Source organism: Leucoraja erinacea, chromosome 8 (genome assembly GCF_028641065.1).
Source record: "Leucoraja erinacea ecotype New England chromosome 8, Leri_hhj_1, whole genome shotgun sequence".
Lineage (NCBI taxonomy): Eukaryota > Metazoa > Chordata > Chondrichthyes > Rajiformes > Rajidae > Leucoraja > Leucoraja erinaceus.
In genome coordinates this window covers 31802056-31815550 of record NC_073384.1, presented here as the reverse complement: position 1 = coordinate 31815550, position 13495 = coordinate 31802056, and the positions used below count along the sequence as shown (strand labels likewise).

At 43.3% G+C, this 13495-nt stretch overlaps 1 protein-coding gene across 5 annotated transcripts in view; it reads left to right on the top strand.

Annotated features, from left to right (window-relative positions):
* Nucleotides 1–13495, top strand: part of ltbp1 (latent transforming growth factor beta binding protein 1) — a 295601-nt gene that overhangs the window by 89127 nt on the left and 192979 nt on the right. For all 5 annotated transcript variants that reach the window (XR_008723852.1, XM_055639325.1, XM_055639326.1 and 2 more), the window contains exon 8: nucleotides 3939–4041. Coding sequence is in view for 4 of the 5 variants with exons in the window: in XM_055639325.1 (XP_055495300.1) it covers nucleotides 3939–4041 (103 nt within the window). In the remaining variant the exon portion in view is untranslated. The remainder of the gene's footprint in view (nucleotides 1–3938; nucleotides 4042–13495) is intronic.

Sequence of the window (13495 nt, the reverse complement as noted above, 5' to 3'; positions counted from 1 at the left end):
CCTCTCGCAGCCCCAGGGTTTTATAAAGCAAACAATTAAAGGTATGTACCTTATTTTACATTAAATGGGGCTTGTATATAACCCTGTATATAACGTTTTCTATAGCGAGTAGTTCATTTTGGGCTCTTTATATCCCGCAGTATTTTTCTGGGCACTTGAGGGCACAAACCCAGCGCAATGTGAACGTTCTAAACCAGCGCGTTCCACAGGAACCCACTAGAAAGCCGATTTAAATTGACTTTAATTTACAGCAATTGAACACTAAATTCCTTCCATTTGGCCTATAAATTGATGTAAATGAGATTTAAAAATCATGTTTTACTGTGAATTATTTGTGAATATTATTTGGACACTTGGGCTATTTAAAAATGTTAATCATTTATTAAGAAATGGATAGATGTTTAGATCTAGTAATTGAAGTTTGAAATTAGCTACAATTGGGTAACTAACTAATTATATGCTTTAATTTCATGTCATCCAAGTAAGATTATTTTATATTTGTTTCAGAATGCTTCAATCTATGATAACTGAAAATTTCATTCAGTTCTCTTAATTTTTAAGAAGGTTATGGGCTTTTGACTGTCCACGATCACAGCTTTTTTGTTATGTCCATAGAAAATCAATAGGGAACAAGATGCTAATTTTCGAGTATGAAAATGGCCATAACTTTTTTATTACTTGAGATATGAAAGTGAATTAGGTGTCAAATTAAACTTATTGTTATGCTTTATCTGATGGGATAAATTGCAGACTTGATTTTTTAAATTTCAAAATTTTGTAACATTGCTGCTCTTTGGAGTGTGGAATAGTTTCGATAGTGCTTCTGTATAGGTTAAGGGCTGTTGGAGACGTGCCAAATCTTGTTAATCTTCTGAGGTAGGAGAGGCATTGGTGCGTTTTCTTGGACTGTAGCTTCAGGACAAATGTTTAATGAAATACGTGCCATGGACGTCGGAAGCCTCGCCAGCAGTTTGTCTGTCATTTAACCATATTTGTTATTTTTAATTGTGTCAAAAGTATGTTTTTGGAGGTTTCTTAGGCTTTTTTATGTGGGTGGTAGGGGGATGGGGGGGGATGGGGGGGGGGGGGAGGGGGAAACCGTATTTTCAGTCACTTCCTGGTCGAGGATGCGTCTTTTCTCCGAGTCGCATCTTCGCCTCCCTCCTCACGGCCTACCATCTGAATTGGCATGGCCTTTCCTGCCGGAGACCGGCCAGAGCTTCGGCAGCGGCGCAGCGCTGGATTTCATCGCGGAGCAGGCGATTCCTTCTGTAGCTCCGGAGTGTTGGGACTGCTGTTTAACACCGTGGAGCTGTGGGTTGTGGAGCTTCCAGCCATGGGCAGCGCTGACTTAGAAACATAGAAACAGAGAAACATAGAAAATAGGTGCAGGAGGAGACCATTCGGCCCTTCGAGCCAGCACCGCTCATGATCATTGTGATCATGGCTGATCGTCCCCTATCAATAACTCGTGCCTGCCTTCTCCCCATATCCCTTGACTCCGCTAGCCCCTAGAGCTCTATCTAACTCTCTCTTAAATCCATCCAGTGACTTGGCCTTCACTGCCTTCTGTGGCAGGGAATTCCATAAATTCACAACTCTCTGGGTGAAAAAGTTTTTTCTCACCTCAGTCTTAAATGACCTTCCCTTTATTCTAAGACTGTGGCCCCTGGTTCTGGACACGCCCAACATTGGGAACATTTTTCCTGCATGTAGCTTGTCCAGTCCTTTTATAATTTTATATGTTTCTATAAGATCCCCCTCATCCTTCTAAACTCCAGTGAATACAAGCCTAGTCTTTTCAATCTTTCCTCATATGACAGTCCCGCCATCCCAGGGATCAATCTCGTGAACCTATGCTGCACTGCCTCAATCACAAGGATGTCCTTCCCCAAATTAGGAGACCAAAACTGTACACAATACTCCAGATGTGGTCTCACCAGAGCCCTATACAATTGCAGAAGAACCTCTCTACTCCTATACAGAAATCCTATTGCTATGAAGGCCAACATTCCATTAGCTTTCTTCACCTGTAAGTCAACTTTCAGTGACTGGTGTACAAGGACGCCCAGGTTTTGCTGCACCTCCCCCTTACCTAACCTAACCCCATTGAGATAATAATCTGCCCCCTTGTTTTTGCCTCCAAAGTGGATAAATTCACATTTATCTATATTATACTGCATCTGCCACGCATCTGCCCACTCCCTCAACCCGTCCAGGTCATCCTGCAACCTCCTAACATCCTCTTCACAGTTCACACTGCCACCCAGCTTTGTTATCCGCAAACTTGCTAGTGTTGCTCCTAATTTTAAAATCGCGGAGCCTGGGATCTTTTGCCGAGGTCACCAGTGTTGGAGCTCCGTCCAGCTCGGCCTGTGGACTTCGGGAGCTGCAGTATCGGGTAGGAAGTGGCCGATTTGGAAACTCCAAGCCGCTGAGAGTGTTCTCCGTTCTGACGGCGGAGCTCCGATCACCCCGACCACGGGTGAACAAAGCTGAAGATGACTGAACTTTATTGCCTTCCCTCACAGTGGGAAACGTTGATTCTGCTGTGTGGGGATGTTCATGTTAAATTCTATCATGTATTGTGTTCTTTTTATTCGTAAGGCTGTATGGTAATTCAAATCTCACTGTACCAATTGGTGCATGTGACAATAAATGTCTCTTGAACTCTTGAACTCTTGAACTCTTGAACTTGGAACTGTAAGCTCTCGGCTGTCTACACTTTGGCACATTCACCAAATGGGTCGAGGAGAGGTAGATAAGACAAAGGGAACATCTATGATAGGCTGAATCTACAGTTAATGAACTTCCAAGTTGTAGAGGTTATCTTGTCAATGAACGGGGAAGTAAGGCAGGGGAGTGATGATGTCCCACCATATGTATTGGGTTTAAATTATGTTGGCTGTCAAATGGATTAAGAAATGTATTTCTCAGCTACCCATGACTAATCCTAGTAATTAACATAAAACTTGGCCAGTAGTTATTATCCTCTCTGCTTAGTGAATTATGTTTTCTCTATTGATATTATCTCGGTTTCTCATTATTTTATTCATTTTAATTAAATCTCTCAGCAGTTTCCTCGGCTCCAAGACAAAACAATCTTTAATTATTTCTATAATTCCCAGCCATGGTAACAACCTTGCTGCTTTGCTTTGCACCTTTTCTTATTACGCAATCACAGTCTTTGTATGATAGGTTGACTGCGCTGTGACCTAACTAGATCGGCACTTTGGCGCAGTGGTAGAATTACTCCCTTACAGTGAACACAGCACCAGAGACCCGGGTTCGATGCCGACTATTGGTGCTGTCTGTATGGAGTTTGTACTATCCCCCATGACCACGTGGATTTTTTCCGAGATCTACAGTTGCCTCCCACACTCTAAAGACATACAAGTTTCTAGGTTAATTGTCTTGGTATAAATGTAAATTGCCCCTAGTGTTAATGTATGAGGATCACTGGTCGGTGCGGAGTTGGTTGGCTGAAGGGCCTGTTTCTGCACTGTATCTCTAAGCTAAATTAATCTAAACTGGTGTTTTATATAGTTTTGGCATGCAGAGTCAGAGGAAGGAAATTTCCTGCTCCTGTATCATGTGTCCAGGCCAGGATAAGCAGATTTTCCATGAACCCTTTAAACTAGCTTATTTAACTTTGTCCTGTTACCTTCAGAAATCTGGACAAATTGCAAGGACTATTGCAATGTTTAAGAAGCAATTAAACATGTACATGGATAGGCAAGTTTAGAGGGATATGGGCCAAATGTAGGCGGGTGGGACTAGTGTAGATGGGACATGTTGGTCGGGCAAGTTGGGCCGAAGGATCTGTTTCCATGCTACTATGACTATAGTTCAAAATGTGCGCAACATCCAAATGAACTGTTTGCCTTTGGTCATAGTGGAGAACTGGGATTAATTTTAATATTCTTCTTTGGTTATAGTGTGGGAAGCCTCTACCCGGCCTTTCAAAGCAAGAAGATTGCTGTGGAACTGTGGGCACCTCTTGGGGATTCCACAAATGCCTGAAATGTCCAAAGAAGCCTTGTAAGTCTGTTTGTTGAAGAATAAAATTGCTCTTAGAACAATGATTTTGGTTTAACTGGATCCAGGTTTTAAATATCTTGCTATGATAAATTACATTCATTTCATGGAACTTCCAGTGACACACTTTGTTTCCAGGATAATGGAGTTGTTGTTAGCACCGTATTGTGACAACTATTTCTGCAATGGGAATTATCCCCATGTGGATGTGTGGTAAACCTAGTAGAATCCAATCATTCAATAATCAGCCTTTTTTATTTCCCCTGAAACTGAAATTTAAAATGTCAGACTGTTTTAAAAAAAACGTCCATGTTTAAATGTATGTCCTCATGCATTTATGTCTTTAATGTTTTTCATGTGAAATCTTCACTTTACCTCAATTACCTTTGAATTTAGTTCCTCTGAACTGTTACACTTACAATTTAGTTTGTAGTTGAATTAACAGATGGGATTTTTAAAGGTAATTTCTTCCCAATAGATGTTCTGCAATTTATATTTAAAATCAAGATAATTTCTATAATCATATTTATATTATGAAGTTGGTATATGTGAAGGACAGAAGTGACACTGTTCTGTGACATGGCTTGAAAAGAAAATTGCACTGATTAAGACATATTGAATAAGAGAATAGTTGGTATCATAGACAGTGAAGATAGTTGCCAAAAATTACAGCAGGATCTTGATCAAGTGGGCTGAAGAATGGCTAGTGAGTTTCGTGTAGATAAGTGCAAGGTGTTACATTTCGGGAAGTCAAACCAGGGCAGGGCATTCACAGTGAATGGTAGGGCCCTGGGCAGAGTTGTCGAGCAAAGGGATATAGGGCACAATTGCTCCGACAGCTAGTGTGCAGTTCTGTAGCTGCAGCATATACATTAGTGCATTCTTGACTTCCATGCATGGAAATAGACAATGCCGGGAGGTCAAATACTTCCATATTTCTTTATGAAAGGAACCCCATTTGGCCCAGTAAATGTTAGTTCTTAGAGCATTTACATTTCCCCACGAATGTTCACACATACACAAGAAAATAGGACTAAGAATAAGCCACTTGATCCCCTTTTGGCCGGATTTCCTGTAACCTATACTCTGCATGCTCTCATTAATCTTCCTCAGTTCTACTACCCGTGTTCACTAGGGTTAATTTACCTTGGCCAGGTAACCTGCATCCCTTTGGTATGTGGGAAGAAACCAGTGCAGCTGGAAGAAATACATGCATTCACAGGGAGAACGTGCAAACCATGCAGATAGCACCCAAGGTCAGCATTGAAGTTCAAATGCTGGAGCTGTGAGGCAGCAGCTCAACTAGCTGTGTTACTTTGCCACCCCGGGGGTGCATGTGATTCTTTACTCTGTTTCTTGATGCAACATCGATTACAAGACTGTATCCATTATGGATACAGTCTGCACCAAGTCCGTCTGACTGTATGCCAGCCAGAGCTGACATATCGAGGTCAGTTCCATTCATTTGAGTCGGGTAGGTGGTCTGGATGGAAACATTTAGTGAAGGTAACTGGTCTTTTTGTTTAATTTATTATAATTAATATTGATATTGTCAATTAATTCATATTTGTGTTTCTAAGTGCCTATGGCAGTGAACCTGAGGAATTGAAGAGGTGCCACAGAAGGCTGTGGAGGCCACGTCGATTGATAATTTTAAGGCAGAGATAGATAGATTCTTGATTAGCAAGGGTGTCGGGGGTTATGGGGAGAAGGCAGGAGAATAGGGTTGAGAGGGAAAGATAGATCAGCCAAGATTGAATGGCAGAGTAGACCTGATGGGCCGAATGGCCTAATTCTTCTCCTATCACTTATGAACTTATGAAGATTAGTGTGGCTACAGGTCCAGTGTGGGGTGGGAATCATGACATTTGGGATGAGTCCTGGACAATCCAACCCAATGTTTGTCATGGGTTTGGAGGAAGTGAGAACATTATGGGCAAACCAATGCAGTCTCACTATTTCAAGCTGATTATATTTCAGAGGAAAATACCACTTTGTGGGGAATAATATAAAAGGTTTTTAAGTGGGGGACACAGAATAAGGTAGTAGTTGCAGTGTGGTTAGAAATGGGAAAGATTAGTGTGTGAGAAGGAACTGCAGATGCTGGTTTAAGCGGAAGATAGACACAAAAAGCTGGAGTAACTCAGTGGGACAGGCAGCATCTCTGGAGCGAAGGAATGGATGACTTTTCCATTCGAGACCCTTCTTCAGACCCGAAACATCACCCATTCCTTCTTTCCAGAGATGCTGCCTGTCCCGCTGAGTTACTTCAGCTTTTGTGTCTATCTTGGGTAAGATCAGTGTTTGAACAAGCTCTAGGGGATGTGACGGGACCAAGAGAAGGGGAAGTAAGTTTGATTAAGGTGCAGAATGAGAAGGAAGTCACTGAAGACTATTGCCTAGAAACTCGAAATGTTTGAAATTAGTCGAATACATAATGGTTTTTGCTGTCAAAGTCTCAGGATTACAAATTGTTCTGTGACAAAACTAATGCCATGTTATTTAAAGTGAGATGACAAAAATAACCGCATATAAATCATTCAGGCAATTTTAGCGCATGACATAATATTGTTTTTGATTCCCTGCAAAGACCACAAAATCTGATCTGATACCATAGGAAATCATTCACTGTTCAGATGAGCCTGCACTGTGTGACATGGCTGGACCACACATAGGCCTTTATGTTCACATTAGCTGGCTCTGTCCTTCGGCACCATTCCCAGGGCCGGATTTAGATGAAAAGAGTCCCTAAGCTGTTCCACTTGTGACACCCCTCCCAATCCCCCACCCCCACGACTAGAGGAAGATGGTCCACCAGATTTGCAGCCGAGCGTGGCCAATGAGATAAGGGGCTGGAAAGCCGTGCTTATTTATTTATTTATTGCCAGTGCTAGTGTCGAGTTATTGGCTTAAAACAATATTATTCTGAATTGGAAGGCAAGGAAAATTACTGAAGGGTTGTTTAGAGACCACAGTGCGTTGTGACAGCATATGTAAGAAAGGCCTATGACAGTGTCAAAAATATTATACACCTTGCAGGGCTCTCACTTAATTTGTTTTCTCTGCTGTCAGCCGGGCAACCTTGGCTGCTTTTTAAGTTGCTAAATGACAGTTTAGGTGATCATTTGAGACGGCTTGCATGACGCATGCGATAATGTGCTCAGACGAAGTGCGTAGATACCAGTCGGAATTATGCTCAATGAAGCATTCACATATTATTTCTGCTTCAAATAAAGTCACAAACTAAACGTATTCACCAATCAAGACATGATATATACCACAATGACATGCAGCAAAATTATAATACAGTATCTCAACTCTTTTTCGGTTTCGGATTAGGTTTAGGTTTAGGTTTCTTTATTAGTGTAGTGAAATGCTTGTTGCCACCGCGATAGCGCTCCAGCGCTGTGCCGCTACCGAAGCAGAGGTTCTGGGCAGTCTCCTCAGGAAACGCCGCTCCAGGCTCGCTGGTAGGCTGTGAGGACGGGCCGTAATTGCAGCCCGGAAAAAAGCTGCCTCTCCGACCAGGTAGGGACTCTAGAAAGCAACACATAAAAAAAGAATACAAAACATGACAATAATAAAGAAATTTAAACATAAAAAACATCCCCCCACAATGGTACCCACTGTGAGGGAAGGCACTAAGTCCAGTCCATCCCCATGTCCACCCATAGTCCGGCCACAGTCGCCGCTATGGAGGCCCGATGTTCCAGGCCGTTCTCGCCGGGTGATGGTGCTCCGGCGTCGGGAGAAGCCTCTCAGCGGCTTGGGACACCTGGAACGGCCGCCTCCTTACTCGAGACTGCGGCTTTCGAAGCCAACAAGGCCGCGCCGGAAGGAGCTCCACCACTGGCGATCTTGGCGAGAGATCCCAGGCTCCCGATGTTAAAGTCAGCGTCGCAGCTGGCCGCTCCACAGACCCGCAGCTACGCGATGTTTTTCGTCGGCGGATGAGGAGCGAGAGGAGAGCGGAGCCCGGCGGCCCGGACACGGATACGGATGGAGGGCGGAGATGGAGAGAGAGAGAGAGAGAGAGAGATAGAGAGGGGGGCCCGCCCAGAGTTGAACGGCAGGTGTCCTGCCTTGGCTGGAGGGCCCCTAGATTTTGAGGCCCTACGCTTCAGCCTATGACGCCTAGTGGTAAATCCGGCTCTGCGAGGCCCCCCTAGATCTTGAGGCCCTTAACTTAAGCTTGTCAAGCCTATATGTAAATCTGACCCTGACCATTCGTCCCACTAATTTCAAACATTTCATTGGTAAATGTGATTCTAAGCACAAGATAACAATTCTGCTCAATTTACTTAGTAAATATTCAAGTTACATCTCAGCCAATTCACAAATGTATTGGCCTTTGCTGTTTGCCCACTCAGAGCAGAAGGACATTACAATTACATTTCATCGTCCACAACATATCAATTTTGGGAAAACAACTTTGGTTGTTAAGCAACTGAGCAATGACAAATTTGCATAGAGCAAAGTCCCTTTCATGAGCATATTGGTTAAATTAAACTGCCAGTCGGGTATTTTATTGCCCCAGCTATTAGTTGTAGGCTACAGAAACTACAGTGCTTAGCAAGTAATGTGGTAAAGGTGTCTGGCCACAATTCTTTCTACATTTTCTACATTTCTAATTCTAGTTTAGTTTAGTTAATAGATACAGCATGGAAACAGGCCCTTCAGCCCATCGAGTCCACGCCGACCAATAATCCCCGCACATTTACACTATCCTACACACACTAGTGCCAATTTTTTACATTTACCAAGCCAATTTATACTTGTATGTCTTTGGAGTGTGGGAGGAAACGGAAGATCTCGGAGAAAATCCATGCAGGTCACGTGGAGAACGTACAAACTTCATACAGACAGCACCCGTAGTCGGGATGGAACCCGGGTCTCTGGCGCTGCAAGCGCTGTAAGGCAGCATAATGTAATAGAGCTGTAAAAGAGAAATGCATTATGGTTGCAGTCTTACGACAATTATCTTGGGAAAATACACCCTTCGTAATTTTACCTTTAATACAAAGAAAACGATGCAACCCTACAACTCAACCCCTTTCTAAAATTACTGGATAGCCCTCATAAATCCCCCCCCTTCACCTTATTGTGTTAAATCCTTCCTGTATCATTGTGACCAGAACTATATTCAGTACATGCACTTCGCAATTTACGTAACAGGTGGCTTATATAAAGTCACACTTACATAAGCAATTCTTCAAGCTCGATAGTCTTGGTAGCAGTGTGCTGTTTCTGCAAGCTAGTCAGCTGTTCTTGTGGATGCTCTCACCTGGTCTCTGCTTTGGAGTTCCCACGTGGTCGCCACGTCGAATAGTAACCTGACACATGTGCAGTAGCACTTCCATCTCCGACTTGCGTCACATCTGACTTACGCAAGAATACGTGAAATGTAACCCTTTCATAAGTTGGCGAGCATCTGTACTCTGGGTGTTCTCCACTTGGTATTTTACACAGTCCTAGCACGACTATTCTGCTCTTTCTATTTTATGCTTTGGCAAATAGAAGAATATATCAAGAATGTTCTTTCTCCTCGCTTTATCATTCTGTCGATTCCCTCTATTACTCCACATGATTTAATATCTTACCTCGTTTTGTGTGTAGTCCATTGCCTAGTTTGTTCTTACCTTATTGTGGGCTGATTTCCATCTGGCACATTTGTGCTCACAACCAGAACACTGATATTTAGTCCCAGTCCACAGTTTAATTTATGACACTCAACCACTTGACCAATTTTGGTATCATCTTTAGAAGGGTCTAATATTGAAAGAGTCACTTCAGCAATGAGTTTGCCTTCATCTTTCTAAAGCTGAATCAATTTTCTAAACCAGGCTGCTTGTGATCTCCTTGTTAAGAACAGTTCTTTGACCTCTGCAGTATAAAGCAGTGCAAGAAAATAACATCGCCTCTGATATTTTTCTGAATTGCTCAGTGAGATTTTGGGAGGAATATGAAAGGAAAAATGCTGCACGTAATAAGATCTAACGGTTTCCAGAAAGCATGCAGTAATTATGTTGTCATGGTAACTGCTAAAAATGCACAAACCCTTCATATACCAGTCCAATAAAGCTTGAACAGAAATACAGTAAACCCACATTATAACGGACTATGGGAGTGGGGAATGGGGACCGTTACTGCCATTTGTCCACCACAACTGAATAAGGGATTACCAAGTAATATCATTGTACTAGACTAAGTGGGACCCGTTGGGTCCCATGTTCACACTGGAGGGCTGGTCCCCCAATGCAATATTCCACCTCTCCACCAATTCCAATATTTCTAGAGCAGCAACTGGGGAGACGGTGTGAGCCGGTGCAGGCTTTGGCAGCCTGGCCCAGCGGTGAAGGTCTGCCTGCCACAACCAGGAGAACAGACACTGTCTTTTGAAACTGCTGAAGTCAGCAGAATCCTGGAGGGCATTGACAAGCGAAAGGCAGCCGGACCGGATAACATACCGGGGCGTCTGTTTAGGGGATGCGCCGACCTGCTGGCCCTGGTTCTGACAGACATTTTTAACACCTCCCTGAACCAGGCCATTGTTCCATCATGTTTCAAGACAGCCACCATCATACCAGTCCCCAAAAAAGTCCACAATAACCTGCCTGAATGATTACCCCCCCGTAGCACTCACACCAATAATAATGAAGTGTTTTGAGAGGCTTATTAAGCAGCACATGGTCTCTAAACTCCCCTCCAGTTTTGACCCGTTCCAGTTTGCTTATCGCCCGAACCGCTCCACAGAGGATGCTATCTCCTCTGCAGTGCACCTGAGCCTACAACACCTGGAGGAGAAGAACACCCACTTGCAGATGCTGTTTGTTGACTTCAGCTCAGCATTCAATACGATAATCCCCCAGCATCTGGTGAGCAAACTGGCACCCCTAGGATTCAATACCACACTATGCAACTGGATCCTGGATTTCCTTTCTGAAAGACCCCAGTCTGTGTGGGTGGGGAAGAACACCTCCTCGGTCATCACACTGAGCACCGGCTCCCCTCAGGGCTGTGTCCTGAGTCCGCTGCTCTTCATATTGATGACACATGACTGTGTCACCAGGTCCACTACTAACCATATCATCAAATACGCGGATGACACAACAGTAGTGGGCCTCATCCGCAACAATGACGACCAGGCATACAGAGAGGAGGTGGAGCAGCTGGTGAGCTGGTGCAGCAGGAACAACCTTCTCCTAAATGTGGACAAAACCAAGGAGATTGTCGTCGACTTCAGAAAGAAAAATCAGCCCAGTCACACTCCGCTGTGCATCAACAACTTAGCAGTGGAGCAGGTGAAAAGCATCAAGTTCCTGGGAGTGCATATAACGGATACCTTAACTTGGACTACAAACATCACATCTCTGGTAAAACGGGCACAGCAGCGGTTGTACTTCCTCCGCAGGATGAGAAGATCACACCTCCACCCTCCCATCCTCACCACATTCTACAGAAGCACCATTGAATCAGTCATGACCAGCTGCATCTCTATGTGGTGCGGCGGCTGTACAGCTGCGGACTGGAAGTGCCTTCAGAGAGTGGTGAGGACAGCGGAAAAAATCATTGGGACTTCTCTTCCTTCCATCATGGACATTGGTTACAAACGCTGTCTGATTAGAGCTAAGGGCATTACCAGAGCCCCCACACACCCACAATATGGACTGTTTACACTGCTGAACTCTGGGAGGAGGTACCGCAGCATGAAGAGCGGGACAACCAGGTTCTGCAACAGCTTCATCCCCCAGGCCATAAGACTATTGAACTCACAATCAAACCGATGCTAGAACTTTCTTATACATTGCCACTTTTAAAAACTTTCCTATATATCTATTTTACAGAACTATGCACATGAAGCACTTTTTATGGGCACACTAAGCACTTTTACTGATCGCCTGATATAAATGTTATATTCTGCTGCTACTTTGAAGAGTCAATGCAACAAAATTTTGTTCAATGTGCACTGTGTCTATGTGTATACCTGAATGACAATTAAAGTTGTATTCAAATTCATATTCAAACCAAAGATGTACATGTGTAGGCTGTGTAAGAAGGAACTGCAGATGCAGGTTTAAACCAAAGATAGATACAAAAAAGCTGGAGTAATTCAGCGGGACAGGCAGCATCTCTGGAGAGAAGGAATGAGTGATGTTTTGGGTCAAGACCCTTCTTCAGTCCTTCAGAGACTGAATAAAGCTCTTGATCCGAAATGTCACACACTCCTTCTCTCCAGAGATGCTGCCTGTCCCGCTGAGTTAGTCCAGCTTTTTGTGTCTATCCAGGTTTACAGGATAATTGGCATAGTAAAATTTTCTCTGGTATGTGTAGGACAGTGTTAGTGTGTGTGGATTGCTGATCTCCAGACCAATTTCTTGTGGTCTTGGATGGAACTGTTCCCAAACCAAGCCGTGATGCATCCCAGTAAAATGCTTTGCATACATTTTATGCTTTCTAAAATGTTTAATAATGTTGAGCAGGATGAGTTTGCCACACTGGCATCCCATGAGGAGGTGGAAAGGAGGTGGCAGTGAGTGCAAGGGGTGAGTTGAAGGGAAAAAGAGCGTAATGGACATTAAGGGATCTAACAAGAAAAACAAACCCAATTTGAGGAGAAGGAACAGACACACAGAACCTCATGATTAGGCTGAGGTTTGGGCATAAAGAGCCAATTCTTACTGGGGGTAAAAGACGGTTTATGTTGGAACATGAATTGCTGCTATAAATAAATATATCCTTTCAGTCATTGAGTAATGTTGTGGGAAACTGAATGTTGGATTATATCATTTGTTGGAAGAATTTTAAATGATTGAGACTTGTAATCGAAAATCATAAATGGGAGTAACAAATTGCCTAATAATTTACTTGCTGCTTATAATATTGTCTGGAATTGGCATGAAGATGGTGTGTAACACTTCCAGACATCCATTCTTGGTATTAAAAAAACTGAAGCTTTGTTACCGAAGTTGTAGGCTTTATATCTGAGCACAAGAGAGTGCAGATGCTGGAGTATGGAAATAAAACTGCTGGAGGGACCCAGCAAGCCAGGCAGGATTTGTGGAGGCAGTGATCTGTCCATTTTGCTCCACTTATGCTGCCTGGCGTACTGTTACTCCAGCAATATATTTTGTGCTGCAGGCTATTTCGTCGGCTTGCTATAATATCTGTCGGATTGTGTGTTCCATATTGGGGTTAATCAGAAGTGGCAATTGGTTTAGGAAGCAGTGGTGGTTTTTGGAAAGTTAAACATGTTTGGTTTATCTTTCATCGGTTTAACCAGCATCTGCAGTTCCTTCCTACACATGTTAAATATTGTGGTCCAGCTGTTGATAGCATAGGAAAGCCAAATGTGGAACAAGGAGAGCAACCTAAGAAGTGATGCTTTCAAGATCGACAAGTTGTCCTAGAAATGTTTATTTCTCCCAACAGGTTATTTCTAATTTTGTTGAATCAATGC